The following is a 24,130-nucleotide window of genomic DNA, read 5'->3' on the forward strand; positions in this document are numbered from 1 at the left end:
CAAAAGAGACTTTATTTATTCAAGCAACAGCTATAAAATGTCTAAATAAATACAAAGTGAAACATTGTGTCCATTGTAACGCCAGCAACAATGTAAATGAATCCACACTTGGGGGCTGGCTGCAATCTTCTGCACTGGAGCCTCTTATACAAAGTGAAGGCAGGGCCCTGAGTGATAAATGGAAACCATGGGACTTGCAGAATAAATCATCCTACAGGACGCATTGGCAGCCTCAGCTTGGTCCCCTCGCTTCATTCATGGAATAAGGGCTTGTTCACACGGCCGTAGTGCACCCGGTTCTGCAATACACGGGTCACCAGCGATGTGCATTCCGCATCACAGATCCGGACCCATTCACTTGAGGTGCACGAATCTGGAGATGTGGAATGGAAAGGAAGCACGGAACGGAACCCCACTACGGAGTGCTTCAGTGGTGTTCCGTTCCATGCTTCCGTTCTGCAAAAAGATGGAATTTGTGAAACGGATGTATCGCGGCCCGCATGCGGCTGCCCCATGGTCGGTGCCCGTGCATTGCAGACTGCAATTTGCGGTCTACAGTACGGGCACAGAGCCCTTACGTTCGTGTGAACGAGCCCTAAGTAAAAAAAAATATATGAAAAGTCACATTTGTCCACTGAATATCCTACTGAATGCTGCTGTACAGAGGTTACAGCGACATGGCTGACCATACATCTCACCGTACATATCACTAATACATATCACCGTACATATCACCATATATATCACCATACATACACTATACATATCACCGTACATAACACCATACATATCACTAGCACATATCACCATACACGTCACCGTACATATCACCGTACATATCATTATATATACACACCATACATATCACCGTACATATCACCATACATATCACCGTACATATCACTAATACATACACTATACATATCACCGTACATATCACTAATTCATACACTATACATATCACCGTACATATCACTAATTCATACACTATACATATCACCATACATGTCACCATACATATCACTAGTACATATCACCATACATACACTATACATATCACCATACATAACACCATACATGTCACCATACATATCACTAGTACATATCACCATACATGCCACCATACATACACTATACATATCACCATACATATCACTAGTACATATCACCATACATACACTATACATGTCACCATACATATCACTAGTACATATCACCATACATGTCACCATACATATCACCATACATACACTATACATGTCACCATACATATCACTAGTACATATCACCATACATGTCACCATACATATCACCATACATGTCACCATACATATCACCATACATGTCACCATACATATCACCATACATGTCACCATACATACACTATACATATCACCATACATACACTATACATACACTATACATATCACCATACATACACTATACATGTCACCATACATATCACTAGTACATATCACCATACATGTCACCATACATATCACCATACATGTCACCATACATATCACCATACATGTCACCATACATATCACCATACATGTCACCATACATACACTATACATATCACCATACATACACTATACATACACTATACATACACCATACATATCACTAGTACATATCACCATACATACACCATACATATCACCATACATATCACCATACATACACTATACATATCACCATACATATCACTAGTACATATCACCATACATGTCACCATACATACACTCAGGGCCGCTGATAGGCCAGTACAGCTGGCCCAGTTGTACCGGGCCCGGCTGGCAGGGGGGCCCGGGCTGCCGACTCCCGAGCCATTTTAATTTTTTTGCTGTCAGTGGGCTGGCTCCAGTAACAGCAGGCAGTGTGGGGGCGGCGCTCACTCACTGACGTCACACGCCTGCTCCTCCCACTAGGCGGCGCAGGCGCGTGACGTCAGTGAGTGAGCGCTGCCGCCCGCACTTGTTACTGGAGGCTGGAGGGTGGAGGGAGGAGGCAGGAGCTGAATGTAAGGTAGTATTTTAGTAAAGAGATGAGCGCTGTGCCTGTGCTAAAATTAAAGTTACTGTCTGCAGCCTGCACGGCTGCACCGATTTATTAATGTATACTACTGTGAGTGGCGGGGGGGGGGATCTATATGGATGACGTCATGACGGCACTGTTATAGGGAGGGCGGGGGATCCGTGGATGGCACTGTTATGGGGGGGGGGGGGGGGGTCTGTCATGTGGATGACACTTATGGGGGGGGCCGGGGGGTCTGTGGATGACACTTATGGGGGGGATCTGTGGATGGCACCATTATGGAGGGGGATCTGTGGATGACACTGTTATGGGGGGGATCTGTGGATGACACTGTTATGGGGGGATCTGTGGATGACACTGTTATGGGGGGATCTGTGGATGACTGTTATGGGGGGGATCTGTGGATGGCACTGTTATGGGGGGATCTGTGGATGACACTGTTATGGGGGGATCTGTGGATGACTGTTATGGAGGGGATCTGTGGATGGCACTGTTATGGAGGGTATCTGTGAATGGCACTGTTATGGAGGGGTATCTGTGGATGACACATAGCATAAGATGCTATATACGGTATGTGTCATCCACAGATCCCCCCATAACAGTGCCATCCACAGATCCCCTCCATAACAGTGCCATCCACAGATCCCCTCCATAACAGTGCCATCCACAGATCCCCTCCATAAAAGTGCCATTCACAGATCCCCTCCATAACAGTGCCATCCACAGATCCCCTCCATAACAGTGCCATCCACAGATCCCCTCCATAAAAGTGCCATTCACAGATCCCCTCCATAACAGTGCCATTCACAGATCCCCTCCATAACAGCGCCATTCACAGACGACCCCCCAGCGCCATAAATATCACTTGTAGACAAATCTGCATGTTGTTTCAAGGCGGCGTCTGGGGAGGGGCCAAGGGCGGGGCCAGGGGTGTGGCTGAAGGAGGGATCAGGGGGTGGAGCTGAAGGGGGCCCCGTCATGTATGCTGTACGGGGCCCCATGATTTCTATCAGCGGCCCTGCATACACTATACATATCACCATACATGTCACCATACATACACTATACATATCACCATACATATCACCATACATATCACCATACATATCACTAGTACATATCACCATACATGTCACCATACATACACTATACATATCACCATACATGTCACCATACATACACTATACATATCACCATACATATCACTAGTACATATCACCATACATGTCACCATACATACACTATACATATCACCATACATATCACCATACATATCACCATACATATCACTAGTACATATCACCATACATGTCACCATACATACACTATACATATCACCATACATGTCACCATACATACACTATACATATCACCATACATATCACCATACATATCACTAGTACATATCACCATACATGTCACCATACATACACTATACATATCACCATACATGTCACCATACATACACTATACATATCACCATACATATCACCATACATATCACTAGTACATATCACCATACATATCACCATACATACACTATACATATCACCATACATATCACTAGTACATATCACCATACATACACTATACATATCACCATACATATCACTAGTACATATCACCATACATACACTATACATACACCATACATATCACTAGTACATATCACCATACATATCACCATACATACACTATACATATCACCATACATATCACTAGTACATATCACCATACATATCACCATACATACACTATACATATCACCATACATATCACTAGTACATATCACCATACATACACTATACATATCACCATAATATCACCATACATACACTATACATATCACCATACATGTCACCAGTACATTTCAGCTCAGCTGCTCTCAAACTACAACTAGCAGCAAGGCATAGACTAGAAGGACTGCGGAGGGAGGATTGCAGAGTCACCCAATTACTAAAAACATGAAGCAATTCAGAAATTATCGGAGACTTTTCTACAGAAGTATGCAAATGTGTATTAGACACTTGCAAACAAGGCACATTATAGGGTGTGGACAGAGACGTCAAGCCCCCGTCAGATCAGAACAAATCGCACTGTGCTCCTGTTCACACTATACAAAGCATCATTGTTAACAGGCTATAAAAATAAACATATCTGTAATGTACAAGTAGTTATCGAGAGGAGCGGTGCGGTCAGACCGTGATCTGCGGCGTCTCTCTGTAGAATGCCCTCTGGTGGGTTGTGCAGGGGTCCGGGAGAAGACGTTGCACTGGGTCCATCTGGGGGTCCGGCAGTAAATGCAGGCCTCCTGTGTTATAACTCTTCACAGAGTTGTCTATTAGCTGCTTCAGGCCAAGCTGTTCGATCTAGAGACAAACCAGAGAAGAGACGATGACGGCCAAGATCAGACCCCACCAGGAGGATACAGGATGTGGGAAAGCTTAGAGTCCCCGTACAGTGGGGCTTATTCACCTCTGCAGATAACTGAGCCATTCCTTAAGGTGACATCTCAAGATGTATTTACAGGCCGGAATTTTTATTTTGCAAGATTTTTCATAAAAAACTGTGGAGTTTTTGTTGCAATTCACCACAATTATGAAGACGGTGGCAAAAAAACTACCCATGTAAATGCATCCTTACTGCTGCCATATACAGTGTACACTACACCAAAAATCTCTCTCCTGTCCTGAGAGTTTGTTACAATGTATCAGTTTGGATCCCAAGTTCCCAAAGTCTCGCCTGGATACAATTGTAACAAACCATCTGCTGGAAGCAGGTTTAGATCTAGTTAGGTTTCCGAAATGTAAAGTAGAGATCTCGAAACTGTTAAAGAATTTCAGAATTTGCTATGATGGCGCAGATCATAAGGACTTTTTCCGACATTCGACATTTCCTCGTTTTAAACTAGAAGGTGGCGTGGACAGCTTTTATCTACCTTCTATGTCAGGCATCCTCAAACTGCGGCCCTCCAGCTGTTGTAAAACTACAACTCCCACAATGCCCTGCTGTAGGATGATACCTGTAGGCTGTTCAGGCATGCTGGGAGTTGTAGTTTTGCAACAGCTGGAGGGCGAAGGTGGAGGATGCCTGTTCTACATCTACGCTGCTGAAAGCCACGATTCTGGCACATAAAAGTGGCACAGATTAGAACAACGTAAAGTCAGTCTAATGTTTTAGGAGGACAGAATTTTGGTGCGATTGGACAGACTTTCAGGGCGCGTGGCACATTTTTGGTGTAAACTAAACTGGATCATGATGTATCAGATTTATCAACCACTGTGATATATTTGGTGCATTTTCAGACTGTCTACATTTTACACAGAATTTGTAAATGTGGGCCACAGAGTTTATTAGAAAGTTTCTGCTTTTCATGATCTTTTTTAAAACTTAAATATTGATGACCTATCCTTGGTACAAGTAATAATGGGTCAGAGGGGGTCTGACCCCATGATAAGCTGATAGTAGGAGCCGCGGCACAGCTCCATACACCGTGTAGTGGGAGGGCAATGTGCTGCATTCAGGTGACTGGCCACTACATGGTGTATAATAATAATAATAATAGCACCGTGACATTGTGTGGGACCCCATAGGCACATAAACCACAGACATTCTGCCGACCATGCTGTTGGTACTTGATGGGAATTTCAATAAGGCCTCATCAGCAGGACCCTTCTCACCTGCACAATGATCAGTTTCATGTGGACAGGGACGGTATCTGGGAACTCTTCCCCAAAGCACAATGTGACCCTGCTGTCCGGGAGCCTCAGCTGACTGGAGTAACATTGCTGGAATTCTGCAGGAAGAACAGATGAAAAATGTCCGTTACCATCTCTGCTTCATGTGACACATCAGAAGATGAGTCAGTGTATGGAGGAGATCCTAGAATATTTCACCATATATACTGCATATAGACAAACCTTATGTCCTGGTCCCTGAATCACCTTACAATAGCCATGAGGCGACATTATATTGTCTGTGTACCCCACGACATAAGATATACCAAGCAGTTCAGCGACCACCTACTGAATGTTCCCTGAGCTCTACTACTGCAACGAAGGGAGCCAGAAATCACACCCTGGCAGGAAATGGTTAATCACAGGGGGAAGCTCGGCTGGACACATTGTAACAAACATAAAGTATATTGGGAAGCTGCAGAACTCTTCATATACTATGATCGTGCTCTATTTCCTGAGCATGGAGTCAGCAGCTCACCTCGTATATATTGGTTTGTATCGAATATCTTCACCACCTCATCACGTTCCAGCTTGGCGGAGCGGTCTTTATACGGCATGCAGTTCCCGCTCCAGAAGACTCTTCCCTGGCACAGCCTCTTGATGAAAATCCCATGCCTGTTACTATATAAAAGGACGCCCCTCTCCAAGTGTCCAAACAGCTTCTTGGTGACGTGCCGCTGGCGCTCGTTGACAATGTAGTCAGCGGACGGGAATCGGATGGTCTCCAGGGCCTCACTCCCATAAGCCTTTTCTCCAGCGACAGACAGGCGGCATCCTTCGGGCCGAGTGCTTGTGACCTGGCTGACGACTTTCCCTCCGTAATAAAACTGGATGATCATCTGTGACAAAGCTGCAGACGAGGAGAACAGAAATGAGACCAGACATAAGGGTCAGCAGTGAGGAGCGATCGGAGCACACGCTGATCATTTCTTACAGTCTGAACCACTTAATTCTGGAAGATCTGGGGTGGAGTGATTACAGAGCATCACTATAGGCCAGAGACACAAGATCATACATCCACCTAAGGCCACTGTGGTACACTTGTAATGAAACTGGCCTTACTTATTGTCTACCAGGTATTTATTCCAGTCACATCCAAAGCAGCATTAAAACTGTGCAGTCTGCTGCTTGCAGTACACCATCACTGATCATCTGCGGGAGCAATTGTATAATGTCTATATACACTGCCCCATAGGACAGCACGCTCCATACAGACACTCAGCCAGCAAGGGCTGTAGAGATATGTGAGAACAAGCAGCCTATGCTAAAATGCCAAATGCCAACTGCAGCTCTGGATGCGACTGTAGTATAAGACATGATGTAAGTCCGTTTTCGTATATAGGCCTCATGCACATGACCAGGTTTTTTGCGGATCGGATGCAGTCCCATTCATTTTAATGGGGCAGCATCCCGTCCCCACGTCTGTCCCGAAACAAACTTTAACATGTCCTATTCTTGCCCGTTTTTGGGGGATTGTCGGATGCATACAGCCAGTATCTGTATTTTGAAGATCTGTCGTGTGCATGAGGCCTAAAATACATAAAACAAAGGTTTTAGGATATTCTATGAGGATTTAACCTGTAAAGTCACATTCAGAGAGGGTTCAATGTGAATGAATATTTTTAGCAGACGGAACCTTTAGGCTGGGTTCACACGAGCGTGTCCGGATTAGTTCCGGATGCGTCCCGGTGTGTTGCGGCAAACCCGCGCGAGTAGGAATGCAATTGCAGTCAGTTTTGACTGCGATTGCGTTCCGATGTTCAGTTTTTATTGCGCGTGTGCAATGTGTTTTGCACGCGCGTGATAAAAAACAGACTGTGGTACCCAGACCCGAACTTCTTCACTGAAGTTCAGGTTTGGGTTCGGTGTTGTGTAGATGTTATTATTTTCCCTTATAACATGGTTATAAGGGAAAATAATAGCATTCTGAATACAGAATACATAGTAGGTGATCAGTTAAGGGTTAAAAAATAAAAAAAATTAACTCACCTTCTTCTCTTGTTCGCGTAGTTCTCCCGGTCTTTAGTTCTTTAAAAAGATGAACTATGGGCTAAAGGACCATTGGTGACGTCAGATCACATGCTCCAATCACATGGTACATCACCGCGGTGATGTACCATGTGATCTGACGTCACCAAAGGTCCTTTAGCCCATAGTTCATCTTTTTAAAGAACTAAAGACCGGGAGAACTACGCGAACAAGAGGAGAAGGTGAGTTAATTTTTTTTATTTTTTAACCCTTAACTGATCACCTACTATGCATTCTGTATTCAGAATGCTATTATTTTCCCTTATAACCATGTTATAAGGGAAAATAATACAGTGTATAGACTGTCACCTAGCAACCGTGCGTGAAAATCGCACCGCATCCGCACTTGCTTGCGGATGCATGCGATTTTCACGCAACCCCATTCACTTCTATGGGGCCTGCGTTGCGTGAAAAACGCAGAATATAGAGCATGCTGCGATTTTCACGCAACGCATAAGTGATGCATGAAAATCATCGCTCATCTGAACAGCCCCATTGAAATGAATGGGTCCAGATTCAGTGCGGGTGCAATGCGTTCACCTACCGCATTGCACCCGCGCGGAAATCTCGCCCGTGTGAACGCAGCCTTAAGAAGTCAATCTGCTCTGCTGTGTTTCCCCCGAAAGATTTCTCTTGTGATGTAATTACGGTTTCTTCAGGCCGTGCTCCAGTGATCAGTGACAGAGGGAGGTTCTCCTCCTTCACACGAGGACAGGTGCTTCCTCTATATGAGTCAATGGCAGTAGGGTAAATTAAGGGGCCCTCCGTAGTCCCATGACATTTTCAAAAATAACTGAGTTTTTCAGAATGAAAAATCACAATGATTTCCATATAATTAACCGACATCACTGGTGAAGGCCGTAGATGTCCAGATGACCTGCACAATCAGGGCTTTCTATCATTGCCTTTCTCCATTTTATAGAAATGTACAAAAAATGGTGCACTACACTGGTAAATGCAATTGACAATATATGGCTAAACCCTCAGACTGATATGAAAATGAGACAAGAAAAGAACATACCGGAGCCTGCGCACCCCGTCAAGGTATCTCAAAGTGGCATGGGACCTCATGCTAACCTACCTGTGCTGTATGGGCAATTACAGGGGCATAAGGTCCGACACACAGAAAACAACTCCCAGTTACCTCCAGCGTGAAATGACACATACAATGGGAGGAGGTAACCTGGGAGCTGTTCGCTGTGTGTCAGACCTTATGCCCCTGTAATTGCCCATACGGCACAGGTAGGTTAGCGTTAGGTCCCGTGCCACTTTGAGATACCTTGACGGGGTGCGCGGGCTCCGGTATGTTCTTGATATAAGAATATATTGGCGAAAGTCTCATTTTAATATTAGTGTGAGAGTTTAGCCAGATATTGTCAATTGCACTTACCAGTGTAGCGCACCATTGTTTGATATAGCCAATCACATCCACACATTTGGTTATCCTGTGTAGGATGTCTTTGTGGTACATGTGGTCCCCTGCGGGCATCCTCCATTGTATGCATTTTTGCTGGGGATTGCTGTTAGCAACGGATCACATGTGCAGGATTTGCTCCCCCGATTAGAAATACGCAACAGCATCTGGGGTTTTGAGCATTTTCTGCCTTCTAAGACCACTTTATTCTGTTATTCTGTTTGTACATGGACGCCTGGAGATGTGGCAACTCCGGGTTTGAATGTGCCTTGATTTTGATTTCTCCATTTTCTAGCATAGAGCATTGGATAGGAAAGCGCAGGAGCAAAAACTGTATCACTGACACGGTCACAGCCAAAGCAGCAGCAAAGCCATACTTCGGCTTCCTCCACACACCCCTCTTAAGGATGCCATAAAAACCTCTTGCATTTTCTTCTCATACCAAATGTGTTTTTTATTGCTGTTTTTGTGTTAACACATTTGAGTGGCGTGTTTTTTCCCTATGGAGGAGGGCTGAAAAATGCATTAAAAAAGCCATTGCATCAACATGATGATTAAAAAAAAAAAAAAAATCCTGAGATGCAAAAAACACCACCAGACTGAAAAAAACACCAGTAGTAAAAAAAAACACACACACCTGTGTCTTCCCATAGACTGAGCGATATATATCTCTGCAATATAACTATATTGAAGTACATGTTGTTTTATCTGAAAAAAATGCAAGCTCAAAAAAAGATGCCACAAAAGTATATGTGAATCCAGCTATACTGAGGTGACTGCTGGTGTTTATGAGTCCATGGGTCTCAGTCACACCTCCCCCGCTTCCGTGGTGATAGCGTGCCACTCGCGGTAATAAATCTCTTATCACAATTTACAGGAAAGGTGGAAATATCAATAAATATAAGACCTTCCCGTAACTTCACTCATTACTTGCACAAGGCATCTTTACACCTGAGGGTGTGACCCAGTAATCCATTATCTCACCTCCCTGTCTACAGGTTATTGGATGAGGGAGGCCTAGCTGTGTGGTTACGAAGGCTGCAGGACTGACGTATGATAATGATGGTGAATTATACCAGGTAGAACCCAGCCTGCCCCACGCCTGGAGATTCTGGATGAGATGGTGCATAGAAGGAGCAGAAGTAATATCAGGACCCCTAACTAACACTGGATCATGCCACTACTCATTGCACCGACCCCCAAGGGCTCATGCACACGAACGTATTTTCTTTCCGCGTCCGTACCGGTTATTTTGCGGACCATATGCAGAAAAATGGGTCCGCAAGAAACGGAAGTTACTCTGTGTGCATTCCATTTCCGTATGTCCATTCCCCAAATAAATATGACATGTCCTATTATTGTCTGCATTATGGACAAGGATAGGACGTTCAATTAGGGGCCAGCTGTTCCGTTCCACAAAATATGGAATGCACACGGGCGTCATCCGTATTTTTTGTGGATCCATGTTTTGCAGACCGCAAAATACATACGGTCGTGTGCATGAGGCCTAACACTGTGGTGCCGGGATAGTTGCACAGGTTCACAACAGTCTGAGCCTTCCATGAGCCCCAACCATGGGTCCTATAGCAGTTGCCAGTAGCTGCCTCTGTGGTACCAATGTCGCAGCATCCTGCATTGTGTCATGTAGGTTCAGCATTTCTAGAGAGGTTCAGTAGAGGACACCAGACGGTTTTATGTTATATCTTACCCGGTGAGACGGACTCATTCATGTACGTGGCATACTCTAAGCTGTGCAGACCTAAGGAGGAACAGAAACTGTCACATCAAGAAATCTCTGCCTTCTACGCCTAGAAACCCTGAGAAATCCCAGCTTGCTCTGTACTTTTGGTCAGGACTGTCCCGGGCTTAGAAACTCCAGCCCTGGTAAACTACTCCCTGTGAGTATCACTCATGTACCGCAGAACAATGACTCACTGCTGCTGGAAACGCCTACCCCAAGTGTACATTACTTCCACCAAAGCATGGCTGCTCTGTATGGACAAACATAAGGCCTCCTGCACACGAACGTGTGCTGCCCAGTGCCGTATTGCGGGCGCCGTTCTGTAGGCATTCCGCATCACGGATGCGGACTCATTCACTTCAATGGGTCCGCAAATCCGGAGATGCGGAACGGAAGCACGTAACGGAAACCCGAGGAGTGCTTCTGTGGGGTTTCGTCCCGTACTTCCGTTCCGCAAAAAGATAGAACATGTCCTATCTTTTTGCGGAACGGGCGGATCGCGGGACCCATTTACGTTAATCCGCTGCGGCTGCCCCACGGTTGGTGTTCGTGCATTGTGGCCCGCAATTTGCGGGCCGTAGCACGGCCACGGAGCGCACACCTTCGTGTGCAGGAGGCCTAACACTTCTTTCACTGATGAAGAGAAGATTTATGGATGACTGATTTTGCACTGGGGTCCAGGAGCTGACGGGGAATCTGTCAGTGGTTTGGATCTAGTAAAACTGCTGACTGTGCTAGATAAGTGACCAGGAAACCAGTTTAACCACAGTTACTTTGGATCTTCTAACCAGTGGCATGGCCGAGAAAGAGAAACGTGCCGCAATGCCAAACGTCTGCCGACAGAATCCCTTTGAGTTCCTGGACCCCAATGCAAAATCCATACCAGGGCCCTCAAGTATCACATGCTACTTATAGAATGGCTGTCATCTTATGTAGCAGAGTGGACATTGTGCCCTGGAGAGACTGCAACCTCTGGGCCCCCAATATATACTCCTCAGAATACTACCTTATGGCTGAGTTAAAGGGGTTTTCTGAGATTTTGACAGGGGCGTAGCTATAGGGGGTGCAGAGGTAGCAGTCGCTTCCGGGCCCAGAGCTTGAGGGGGCCCAAAGACCCTTGTGTCACATAAGAAGACACCAGTATTATAGAAAGTGCATGCTGGTCAAGTTATAGCTCTGGCTGGAGGGAAGGGGTTAGGTCAATAATTTGGCATAGGGGGTGGTCTACTGTTTTAATTTTTTGCCGCAGGCAGCATGAAGGCTATGTGCTTCACAAGCCACAAAACACTGAGGGAAGGGGGGCCCAAGCTGAACCCTTGGACCAGGGCCCATGAGCCTTTCGCTACGCCCCTGGATTTTGATACTGATGACTTATACTCAGGAAAGGTAATCAGTATCTGATCGGTGGGGGTCCGACACCTGGGACCCCCACCGATCAGCTGTTTGAGAAGGCACTGGCGCTCCTGTGTGCGCCGCGGCCTTCTCGCAGCTCACTAAGCACAGCGCCGTACATTGTATAGCCGCTCAGCGATACCAAGCACAGGATCAAAAACCTGCACCAAATCGTGTGGAACGTTGAAGCAGATTCCACAGTGTTCTTTTCCAGAAGAGAGAAAACTCGATGTGAACACAGCCTAAGGGTGCAGGCACACAACCGTATGGATTTTGCAGTTCACAACCACAAAAAATATGGATGAAGTCTATGTGACATCCATGTTGCATCTGGGTTTTTTTTGCGGACCCATTGTAGCAATGCCTATTCTTGTCCGCAAAATGGACAAGAATAGGACATGCTCTATCTTTTTTGCGGGACTGCAGAACAGACATACGGATGTGGACAATACATGTTGTGCTGTACGAATTTTTTGCGGCCCCGTTGAACTGAATGTGTCCACATACAGTCCGCAAAAAATGCGGATCGGATACAGACCAGAATTATGGTTGTGTGAATGGGGCCTAACTCAAAGCAATGCACGATGGCATTGACCGGGAAATATGATAAACTGCCCTGGTTCTCCGGCAAACCTACCTGCACTGTGATTATAGATCAGCCAGTCCTGTAGTACGTGCTTCTGACATGTGTCCTTAGCGGGCGAAGGACTACGTTTAATCATAGCCAAATAGTCATCTGTAGAAGCCTGAAATAAAAAAAACAGGAAGTGAGAAACCAAGATATTACTAAATTCTATTTTAATCCAGTTATTAATAATAGGTTGGGATAAGTGTCAGATGTCCGCAGCCACCTGCTATCCGCCAGTGAATGGATGATCATGGGCTTATAAAGGTACAAGACCCAGGCTGCTTATTACATGACCGCCTCATGGCTCAACTTCTCTCAACTTGTCCTCTATACACCCCAGGTCTAAAGCATGGCTGTCTGACAGTCCACCGCGGGGCGTCACCTTTATAGGCTACAGAATACTGCACTCAACAAGGCAGCATTCACACAGCCAGTGTTCGGCCGCTTTCAGACGAGCGCATTTGCAATGCGTATATAGTCCGGATTTTATGTTCCGGAATCTGCTGCTAATGTTAATGAATAGAGCTATTTACACGGGCGTATAATTTCCGTCAGTATTTGAAATCCGCACCATGTCCGAGTTTTGTGCGGATTTGTTTCCAGATACGCACATTACAGTCTGTGCAGTGAGGAAGGAAGGAATATGCATGTAAGTCCTGATGATGATGCTGATGGTATATCATCAGGATCCTGAGCCAGAATACTGACGGATCTCAATACACTCGTCTGAAAGCGGCCTTCGGTCAGTGATTTCTATCGGTGATTTTGAGCCTAAACCAGGTGCAGGTCTAAACACAGAACAGGTGCAGATCTTCCCCTCATACCTTATGTCTGTGGAGGCTCTAATCCTGGTTTTGCCTCACAATCACTGATGGAAATCACTGACCGAACACTGACGTGTGAACGAGGCATATCATAAAAAAGGCGTTTGATTGTTAACAGTCACCTTTTCCAACAGATACAAATGTGTCAATAAAGCCTGCAACATGATGATCAATATTTGTGCCGCTTCCATGCGGCGTCAGTATGGATGGCGCTCTGCCGTTGTTATTATGCTCTGCTACGTTGTGTCATGTGACTAGTGGTGATTCATACACTGAGGTGACATAAGAGGAACATGTTCATGCAGCTGTCACACTACAGTCGGAACGGACCGCGCGTGTCTGGTAAAAGAGCTCATTCCTAGACTGGCGCATGATCAGCCGCCTCTTTAATGCAGTCTCTCTTCTCACCTCTATTTCCGATGAGCTGCAGTCCATTTCTGTGCCTTCATTCAGACAGCCGCCCCCCAGCTTACCTAAAGAACCAAGCACAATTATACCGCATGAGTCAGCCATGTTATATCTCATCTCACCAATAATGAATGATAATGTTCCATTTGTGCTACCAAAACTGGTCCGACCCTCCGCAGCCATCAGGGGCAGACACGACTATCCTACCGCTCACTATAGGAGGTCATTGTGTTCACATAAACATCTGCTCTGCGGATTTTCAGGGGAATAGATCTTTGCAGGTCGATAATCCACAATACCTTTGGGGCTTTATCTGAACTGACTTACTCTTCTGCTCTTCCTCTGGGACGATCCTGTAAACCTTGTAGGGTTCTGAGATATCCAGCTGGGATCTCTCTGTCACCTCCTCGAAGTCAGGACTTTTGTTTAAGGCGCAGCGTAATCGTGTCTTCCAAGTGGCTGGCTCCGCTCTGTCGCCTTCTTTGAATTTGCCTTTGAATAACGCCCAGGCCTACAAAGAAAGGGATGAAACAGGTTCCTTTTATTCACTGCAGGGAGAGCAAGGGGAGATAATGGGGGACCAGTGCTCCGTCACCACTTATCTCAGAAGAGTCCGGCAGGGTCCAGGGGAGAAATATGCCCTAATATAAGGAGGAGGACGTACAATGACGCCTAGAAGATGGATCCCCGCACATACATGAGGTTGGGGATGTGCATCTGGATGTGTAGTGAAATATAACATACAGCCACACTAATGACTTCACATGGAGACCTCTGCAGGGTGACCCCAACCACCACCACGACATCTTTCTACCCCTGACAGTATTTTCCAGAAAACCATCCAAGCAATGTTATCAAGCGCTGCAGTAAAACCCCAGCATCATAAAAATACAAGAGAAAGTCTTTCACTTTCTGTTACTGGAAGAAGCTAGAAGATAAGAGAAAGTCTCACATTCCTGCTGTGGGAAGGCTGACAATCCTGGTCACCTCCAAAGATAAGAAGCATGCTGCTGCCAAAATCTCTACCCCAGGACCCCCTCCCAGCCTCATCCTACCACCTTCTTCCACCAATTCAACATCACAGACATCAGTCAGTAACGTGAAGTTCTTCTGTATCAGTCAGCACCATATACGTTTAGATTAAGGCTAGGGCTGCACGCCGACTGCAGTTGGATTTCAGTGCGACACCATTGACTGTCATTACAAAAAATGTCACGTGACATTGGTGCGCCGCGTAGTGCTAGCCTTATCCTCATTGTGTTAGTATTACGATTAATAAAGTTATATATAGAACTTAATGAACGTGTTAGGTATTGATTATATATATATACGAGTGCTAAAATACCACTAAATATATTGGTGTTTAGAATTCTAAGGTCTAGATGTTTAACCGCTGTCAGTGAGGGCCGTGACGAGCGCTGACCGGCGATAAAACAAATCAATCAGCGCTCATTTATACACGGCCCGACTGAAATTGTATGGGGGATGAATGATCGTTACTGATCACTGGGTGTTTGTGAATGACTGCTGTTCCTACAAACATTCGCTCCCGATCATCAGTCTACTACAGAAGGAATTTACGATTACTGTACTAGAAAGGAATTTAGAGAACTTTATAGGTCCACAAACATAAATCCGACCCAGTACGGGTGATCTGAATGGGAGGTGTTATGTTACTGTACCCAGTAAAAGGGAAGTACTGGAATGGCTTGTTAACCCCGTCCCTCCCAGGAGTTTAGCATGCAAACCATATCACCTAGACATAACCTTGGGATGTTCAGACAAGACGTGCAGACATTATATGCAGCCTCATGTATGTAGATTATCAGGCCCCCAGCCGGACAGAAATGGTAAACATAACGACGTACAAAGTCCTGGCGAGGAAATCCCTCCATCCATGGGCACATCATGATTGTGTCCCAGCGGTCACACTGCAATCAGCATCTGCCAATAAATATAACATGCGCCTTAAAGGGGTTGTCTCATGAAGACCACCCCACGCCATATCACCATATGGACATCATAGAGAAGGGTCCTGCTCTACAAGAGCACCTTCCACACTGGTGGACCCCTGTCCTTATAGCGTAAGGATTACCATTCATCTGTCCACCATGTAATACTACATACGGGAGTCGACCATTGTGCTCCTCCCCACGAACTCCCCTCTTCATATGGAGAGGGATTCTTATAATACAAGAGAAATGCTGAATGTGCAACTCCCTAAGGCTACTTTCACACTTGCATTCGCTTCGTTCTGCTTGTGAATTCCGTTTGAGGGCTCTCACAAGCGGCCCCGAACGGATCCGTCCAGCCCCAATGCATTCTGAGTGGATGAGGATCCGCTCAGAATGCATCAGTTTGGCTCCGTTTGGCCTCCGCTCCGCTCAGCAGGCGGACACCCGAATGCGCCTGGCCGTCAATGGGGACGGATCCGTTTGACGTTGACACAATATGGTGCAATTTCAAACGGATCCGTCCCCCATTGACTTTCAATGCAAAGTCAGGACGGATCCGTCTGAACAACTTTTAGACTTAGATTTTTTTCTGAAATATAATGCAGACGGATCCGTTCTGAACGGATCCCATCGTTTGCATTATAGGAGCGGATCCGTCTGTGCGGACACCAGACGGATCCGCTCCGAACGCAAGTGTGAAAGTAGCCTAAAACATAATGCCAAAAGAATTCAACGTTGCAAAGGGTCATTTACTTTGAATATGGAGGCGTCCACTTCCTGGTTATAATCCTGCTTCCCGGCATGCTTCCACGGGATACGGAAGAGTGTCTTGCTGTCATTTTCCCACACAAGCCCTGGGTACAAGGAGCTGTCGATCTGCTCAATCAGCCACTGCCGGAGACGTCTGCCACCGTTACGATCACACATCTACCATGAGAAAATGTAACATAAGGAGTTAATAAGTAAAGTACGGTCTGGCGCACTGCAGGGGGTGATCCACCTGGTGGTGATTACATGACAGCCACAAACACAGGCACAGGAACCTCCACACCTGAAGATACAGGCGGCACTGAAGTGGGTCGGACCCATCTACACCAGTCAGCAGGTCCGTGAACAGACAGCGGCTTCGCTATTCCTATAATGCAGCCTGGTTTTCTTACATCAGAAGTTTGTAAAGAGCCTGGTGTAAAGAAGACAACTCAGAGATTCAGAGCTGAACTCTTTCAGCACCCCCTGCTTGTAAAGTATCTGGCTCACTCGGATTTGAATTCTACGAATAAGAGCCTTTGTACAACACCAGCCACGGGGGCTTATTACCAAAGCTGTTAGAGGTTTGTCTGTCTGCATGCTTGCTGACTGTTTCTAATAGCAACCAGCAGAACAGTAGGTCTACGCAAACATATTTGACGAAAAAACATAAGACGTGCCAAACACTGGTTGTAAAAAATATAATGTACCATATCCTTAATGCTATTATGGGCTGGATGACACTACACTGTGATCCTGTGCATCTGCAATAGTAGCAGCCTCGGGTCAGTAGGGGAAGGGTTAATACAAGATAAAGGGGTGGAGGTCATTCTTGGGGGTCATTGAAGGTACCCCATAATAACACATTTACCCCTCCTTCTTCCTTGGTGAGGAAATATATTTATTCTTCAAACCACCTGTAGGTTCCTGTGCAGCATCACCCTCCTGTCCACGGCCTGAAGCGCTGAGGCCACGCTCGCTGTATATCAGCAGCAGAAGCGAAATGCTGCAAGTATACAAATCAACCACTGCAGGACCCCATCTACTGTGCCCCTTATAACCGGAGGATTGGGCACCCTCAGGCCCCAGGGATGGGTGAGCCTCTACTGCCCTGCACCCCATATATCTATAACCGAGAATTGTCAGGAAGACCCTGTTCATATTTTATAAACCAGGGGGGTGCACCCTCCAGCACCCCAGATGTTGTTAAACTACAGCTCCCAGCATGCTCCATTCACTTCTATGGGGACCGCAGAGCCAGCGTGCATGCTGGTAGTTGCAGTTTCACAACAGCTGGAGCGCCGGAGGTTGCCGACCCTGTCGTAAATAAACGCCGCCGCTATACATCCACCTGGAAGCTCAGTCTAGATAAAAGCTCTACAGCGGATATGGGGTGACCTTCTGTCCCTCACACATGTAACCATAGCCTGTTTTATAAAGAATCCTAAGAGGTTCTGCAGCAGCTTGTCCACACAAGGTATAGCTAAGGCACTAAAGAAAGTGCGCTATAACTGTGAGCCATATATTGTAGCAGGTAACAGTGAGCGTCGCGATCTGTGTGTAATAATGAAGAGCAGCGTCGCGATCTGTGTGTAATAATGAAGAGCAGCTGTGTGTAATAATGAAGAGCAGGTCCATAACCTCTGGCAGTATAACACGGTTATAATGTACAGCTCCCTGTATATAATGTACAGCTCTCTGTATATAATGCACAGCTCTCTGTATATAATGCACAGCTCCCTGTATATAATAACCCCTGTATATAATGCACAGCTCCCTGTATATAATGCACAGCTCCCTGTATATAATGCACAGCTCCCTGTATATAATAACCCCTGTATATAATGCACAGCTCCCTGTATATAATGCACAGCTCCCTGTATATAATGCACAGCTCCCTGTATATAATAACCCCTGTATATAATGCACAGCTCCCTGTATATAATGCACAGCTCCCTGTATATAATGTATAGCTCCCTGTATATAATGCACAGCTCTCTGTATATAATAACCCCTGTATATAATGTACAGCTCCCTGTATATAATGCACAGCTCCCTGTATATAATGTACAGCTCTCTGTATATAATGCACAGCTCCCTGTATATAATAACCCCTGTATATAATGCACAGCTCCCTGTATATAATGCTCACCTCCATGTATATAATGCACAACTCTGTATATAATGCACAGCTCCCTGTATATAATGCACAGCTCCCTGTATATAATGCACAGCTCCCTGTATATAATGCACAGCTCCCTGTATATAATGCACAGCTCTCTGTATATAACCCCTGTATATAATGTACAGCTCCCTGTATATAATGCACAGCTCCCTGTATATAATGTACAGCTCCCTGTATATAATGTACAGCTCCCTGTATATAATGCACAACTCTGTATATAATGCACAGCTCCCTGTATATAATGCACAGCTCCCTGTATATAATGCACAGCTCTCTGTATATAACCCCTGTATATAATGTACAGCTCCCTGTATATAATGCACAGCTCCCTGTATATAATAACCCCTGTATATAATGCACAGCTCCCTGTATATAATGCACAGCTCCCTGTATATAATGCAGAGCTCTCTTTATATAATGCACAGCTCCCTGTATATAATGTACAGCTCTCTTTATATAATGCACAGCTCCCTGTATATAATATACAGCTCTCTGTATATAGTGCACAACTCTCTGTATATAATAAACCCTGTATATAATGTACAGCTCTCTGTATATAATGCACAGCTCCCTGTATATAATGTACAGCTCTCTGTATATAATAACCCGTGTATATAATAACCCCTGTATATAATGCACAGCTCTCTGTATATAATAACCCCTGTATATAATGCACAGCTCTCTGTATATAATGTACAGCTCTCTGTATATAATAACCCGTGTATATAATAACCACTGTATATAATGCACAGCTCTCTGTATATAATAACCCCTGTATATAATGCACAGCTCTCTGTATATAATAACCCCTGTATATAATGCACAGCATCCTGTATATAATGTACAGCTCCCTGTCTATAATAACACCTGTCTATAATAACCCCTGTATATAATGCACTATGCACAGCCCCCTGTATATAATGCACAGCTCTCTGTATATAATAACCCCTGTATATAATGCACAGCTCCCTGTATATAATGTACAGCTCTCTGTATATAATGTACAGCTCCCTGTCTATAATAACACCTGTCTATAATAACCCCTGTATATAATGCACTATGCACAGCCCCCTGTATATAATGCCCCCCTTCCCCTGTGTAATAATCACCTTGGCTCGCGCTCTCCCCGCCGCTGTCTCTACTGACTGCTGACAATTGACAGCTCTCCATGCAATAACATCGAGGACCCGCCCCCTACCTGACTGACTCCGCCCCTCCGGGAAGGGGAGGGGCGGGGCCAAGCCTGTCAGAGCTTCTTTTAAGCGAAGGCTTTTCCGAGAAATAGTGGGGCGCTCCGGCGCTGACCCTGGTGCCGTGGGCAGCGGCTGCTGAGAAGAGCCGGGGCTTCCGGGAAACCGGAGGCAGCCACAGTCACCGCCGCCGCCCGGCACCTCCACAGGATCTGCTGGAGGGCGACTGGAGACCGTCAGCAAGTAGGATCCGCTGATAGGTGGCACCTGATCACTGCCTTCTCCGCCACCTCCCCATCTCATCTATTCTCCTCTGCTTCAGTCCCCCATAATGTGCCGTCACATCATCACTGACTGGTGGGGGTCTGCTGGCCTCTGACTCTCATCTGACCAGTGATCTATCCTGCATCACATTCCTCCACTGACCTCCATCAGATCACTCACCTGTAGCCACCTCAGGTCAGGGGCGGACACAGACAGCAGAGGCGCCCTGTGCAGCATGCAGCGTTTTGTGTCCCGCTGATTCTCTGCATTTTTGCCAGATTGTGGCCGGATCTCTGCCGTACCCCATTATAGTCAATGGGGCCGGCGGGCATTCTGTCTGCATCCAGCAGTGCCGGATCCAGTGAAGTCCAGCAGCCTGTTCTCTGCAGAATCACTAAAACAGATGTGAAGGTAGCCTAATACAGCGCCTCATACCTCTTCCATCCAGCCTAATACAGCGCCTCATACCTCTTCCATCCAGCCTAATACAGCGCCTCATACCTCTTCCATCCAGCCTAATACAGCGCCTCATACCTCTTCCATCCAGCCTAATACAGCGCCTCATACCTCTTCCATCCAGCCTAATACAGCGCCTCATACCTCTTCCATCCAGCCTAATACAGCGCCTCATACCTCTTCCATCCAGCCTAATACAGCGCCTCATACCTCTTCCATCCAGCCTAATACAGCGCCTCATACCTCTTCCATCCAGCCTAATACAGCGCCTCATACCTCTTCCATCCAGCCTAATACAGCGCCTCATACTTCTTCCATCCAGCCTAATACAGCGCCTCATACCTCTTCCATCCAGCCTAATACAGCGCCTCATACCTCTTCCATCCAGCCTAATACAGCGCCTCATACCTCTTCCATCCAGCCTAATACAGCGCCTCATACCTCTTCCATCCAGCCTAATACAGCGCCTCATACCTCTTCCATCCAGCCTAATACAGCACCCCATACCTCTTCCATCCAGTGACGTCTCCTTTGATGTAGACTCTCTCTTTCCTCATCTTCTCCTTTCAGACCAGACCGCCATGATGATTTCTTTCAGCCATCTCTTCTCTCTGTAGAGTTTGACAGACATCTTAGTTTCCTACTTTTCCATCATCCTCCCACCTTCTGAACGCCCCGTCCTGCCACCCCCAATACTGTGCCCGCTGAGCTCCCCTATACAGGTTACACACAGATAGTTCCCCTTCAGTATTGGCACACAGTGTCCTAAAAAATAACTGTGCCCAGGAGACAGTGTCCCTGACACTAATAGTGTGAACATAATGTTCCCCAAAAATAATTGTGCTAAGCTGATACCGTGCCAGGGTGCCCCCCACAATAACAGCGCTCCCCAAAGTCCCACCAATAGAAATAATTATCTACCGGTCAACACGTAGTAGTAATAGTGCCCCTACAGTAATAATTTCCTACTGTGTCCCAGAAGTAATAATGCTCCCATAGTGCTCATACTAGTATTCATGTTCCTCATAGTCCCTCAACTGTAATAAAGCCCACCATAATGCCCCCGGTAGTAATAATTCTCTTTATAATGTGCCCCCTGTAGAGCCAATGTCCCCATAGTACCCTCTTAATGTGTGCCAATGCCCCCTACTGTGTGCCCAAAAAAACCTCTTAGTGCCCCCAGTTGAGACAAGGTCCCCATAGTGCCCTATAATTTGCGCCAGTATAAAATACTCCTATATCGTGCCCCCCCCCCTTATCCCCATGGTGCCTGACAATATGCCAGTATAAAATTCCCCCATAATGTGTGCCAGTATAATTCCCCTATAATAATGACCCCAATAGTGCTCCTCTCCCCCTTCTCCTTAGTGCCCCCTATGTGTGCCAGTATATAAGATAAGGTCCCCAGTAGATGCCCCCATAGTGCTCTCCCCTTCTCCATAGTGCCCCCCATGTGTGCTAGTATATAAGATAGGGCCCTCAAAGTCCTCCCCCCCATAGTGCCCCCATGTCTACCAGTATATACGATAGGGGCCCAGAAGATGCCCCCATAGTGCCCCCCCATGTGTGCCAGTATATAAGATAGGGCCCCCATATTGCTCCCCCCTCCATAGTGCCCCCCATGTGGGCCAGTATACAAGATAGGGCCCCCCATAGTGCTCCTCCCCCTCCATAGTGCCCCCCATGTCTGCCAGTATAAAATAGGCAGGCCCCCATATGTCAATTGCTCAGGCCACCCCCCCCCCCCCCATACGTCACTTGCTCAGATAGGCCCCCATATCTGTTGCTCAGGAGGACCCCCCCCCCCATATCAGTTTATTTATTCAGGGCCCCCCCCCCCCATATGTCAGTTGCTCAGGCCCCCCAAATGTCACTTGCTCAGGAACCCCAGAGTCAGGCACCCCCATATGCTCATTCAGGCACCCCATATCGATGTGACAGACCCCCAGGGCCCCATCAGACCTCAGATCAGACTAAAGATAAATAATTAGAACTTACCTCTCCTGCTCCGCTGCTCTCCGTGTCCAGATGTGAGTGCCTGCCCTGCTGGTCTCCAACCGCCCGCGCTGCACAGTCACTGCACACAGCGTCAGGTCATAGTGCGCGCTGTACGCAGTCAGGCTGGAGGAGACCAGGGAGGAAGCGGAGCCGGAGGGGTAAGTAAGCGCCAATCTCTTGCATACTAGTGAGCGCTTCTGGATGCGCTTACTAGTATGAAAGGGCCCCCTCACACGCCGGGCCCCTGTGCAGCTGAACCGGCTGCATCGGCTTATGTCCGCCCCTGCCTCAGGTACTTACCTTAGATAGTAGCATACCCCCAGATGACAACCCAGGAGCCCATCATGGTGGCGACTGGTCGCCCTGAAGTGGAAGCTCAGTCCGGGGGTCTCTCAGTGTTTTCTCTGCCCACCTAACATCTCTTGGTTCTTGGCACAGCTGGGTGAACTGACAACTTATACACATAGGGGCTGTCACCACTAGTGTTTTTTCTACCTCACAGTTTTTTTTGCCTTCCTCTGGATCAGCTTGCAGGATAACAGGCCGAACTGGATGGACGAAGGGGATTCATTCAGCCTTATAAACTATGTTACTAAAATGGACAGAAAGGAGAAAACGGGCTCCAGAGAGCGTCACCAGTGTATGAGTGTGAGGTGTAAGGCACAGATGGTATACAGGACACACAGCGTCACCAGTGTATGAGTGTGAGCTGTAAGGCACAGATGGTATACAGGACACACAGCGTCACCAGTGTATGAGTGTGAGGTGTAAGGCACAGATGGTATACAGGACACACAGCGTCAACAGTGTATGAGTGTGAGGTGTAAGGCACAGATGGTATACAGGACACACAGCGTCACCAGTGTATGAGTGTGAGGTGTAAGGCACAGATGGTATACAGGACACACTGCGTCACCAGTGTATGAGTGTGAGGTGTAGGGCACAGATGGTATACAGGACACACTGCATCACCAGTGTATGAGTGTGAGGTGTAAGGCACTGATGGTATACAGGACACACAGCGTCACCAGTGTATGAGTGTGAGGTGTAAGGCACAGATGGTATACAGGACACACAGCGTCAACAGTGTATGAGTGTGAGGTGTAAGGCACAGATGGTATAC

The 24,130-nt window shown here is 46.5% G+C and overlaps 2 protein-coding genes across 50 annotated transcripts; one reads left to right on the plus strand and one right to left on the minus strand.

The window, feature by feature from the left end:
* Positions 1–521: 521 nt before the first annotated feature.
* Positions 522–3,982, plus strand: LOC120981222 (histidine-rich glycoprotein-like). Of its 49 annotated transcripts, XM_040410812.1 has the most exons (9): positions 522–897; positions 1,018–1,042; positions 1,090–1,102; positions 1,138–1,354; positions 1,447–1,495; positions 1,613–1,743; positions 3,109–3,360; positions 3,407–3,622; positions 3,693–3,972. In XM_040410812.1, the coding sequence occupies exons 4-9, from the start codon at positions 1,186–1,188 to the stop codon at positions 3,938–3,940; spliced, it is 1,065 nt and encodes a 354-aa protein (XP_040266746.1). In that variant the 5' UTR covers positions 522–897; positions 1,018–1,042; positions 1,090–1,102; positions 1,138–1,185; the 3' UTR covers positions 3,941–3,972. The 49 variants fall into 49 exon arrangements, with proteins under 49 accessions (XP_040266746.1, XP_040266747.1, XP_040266724.1 ...); XM_040410813.1 differs by lacking the exon at positions 1,090–1,102 and having other exon boundaries at positions 1,150–1,354; XM_040410825.1 differs by lacking the exon at positions 1,090–1,102 and having other exon boundaries at positions 693–731; positions 1,010–1,065.
* A 26-nt stretch (positions 3,983–4,008) lies between these two features.
* Positions 4,009–20,283, minus strand: IRF8 (interferon regulatory factor 8). Its single transcript, XM_040410773.1, has 9 exons — positions 20,209–20,283; positions 16,921–17,094; positions 14,540–14,723; positions 14,213–14,277; positions 12,990–13,098; positions 10,928–10,978; positions 6,256–6,627; positions 5,721–5,836; positions 4,009–4,409 (listed from the first exon to the last, which is right to left on the minus strand). The coding sequence occupies exons 2-9, from the start codon at positions 17,092–17,094 to the stop codon at positions 4,236–4,238; spliced, it is 1,245 nt and encodes a 414-aa protein (XP_040266707.1). The 5' UTR covers positions 20,209–20,283; the 3' UTR covers positions 4,009–4,235.
* Between the last annotated feature and the right edge of the window lie 3,847 nt (positions 20,284–24,130).

Source organism: Bufo bufo, chromosome 10, assembly GCF_905171765.1.
Source record: "Bufo bufo chromosome 10, aBufBuf1.1, whole genome shotgun sequence".
In the NCBI taxonomy this organism is placed as follows: Eukaryota; Metazoa; Chordata; class Amphibia; order Anura; family Bufonidae; genus Bufo; species Bufo bufo.

Coding starts and splice junctions, on each gene's coding strand:
- LOC120981222 (XM_040410774.1), top strand. CDS start 1,006: ATGTCACCATACATATCACTAGTACATATCACCATACATACACTATAC. Junction 1,496..1,612: donor CACCATACATGTCACCATAC/ATATCACCATAC, acceptor CATACACTATAC/ATACACCATACATATCACTA. Junction 3,623..3,692: donor ACTAGTACATATCACCATAC/ATACACTATACA, acceptor CATACACCATAC/ATATCACTAGTACATATCAC.
- IRF8 (XM_040410773.1), bottom strand. CDS start 17,094: ATGTGTGATCGTAACGGTGGCAGACGTCTCCGGCAGTGGCTGATTGAG. Junction 14,278..14,539: donor CCCAGAGGAAGAGCAGAAGA/GTAAGTCAGTTC, acceptor TTGGTTCTTTAG/GTAAGCTGGGGGGCGGCTGT. Junction 4,410..5,720: donor TGAAACTGATCATTGTGCAG/GTGAGAAGGGTC, acceptor GTTTGTCTCTAG/ATCGAACAGCTTGGCCTGAA.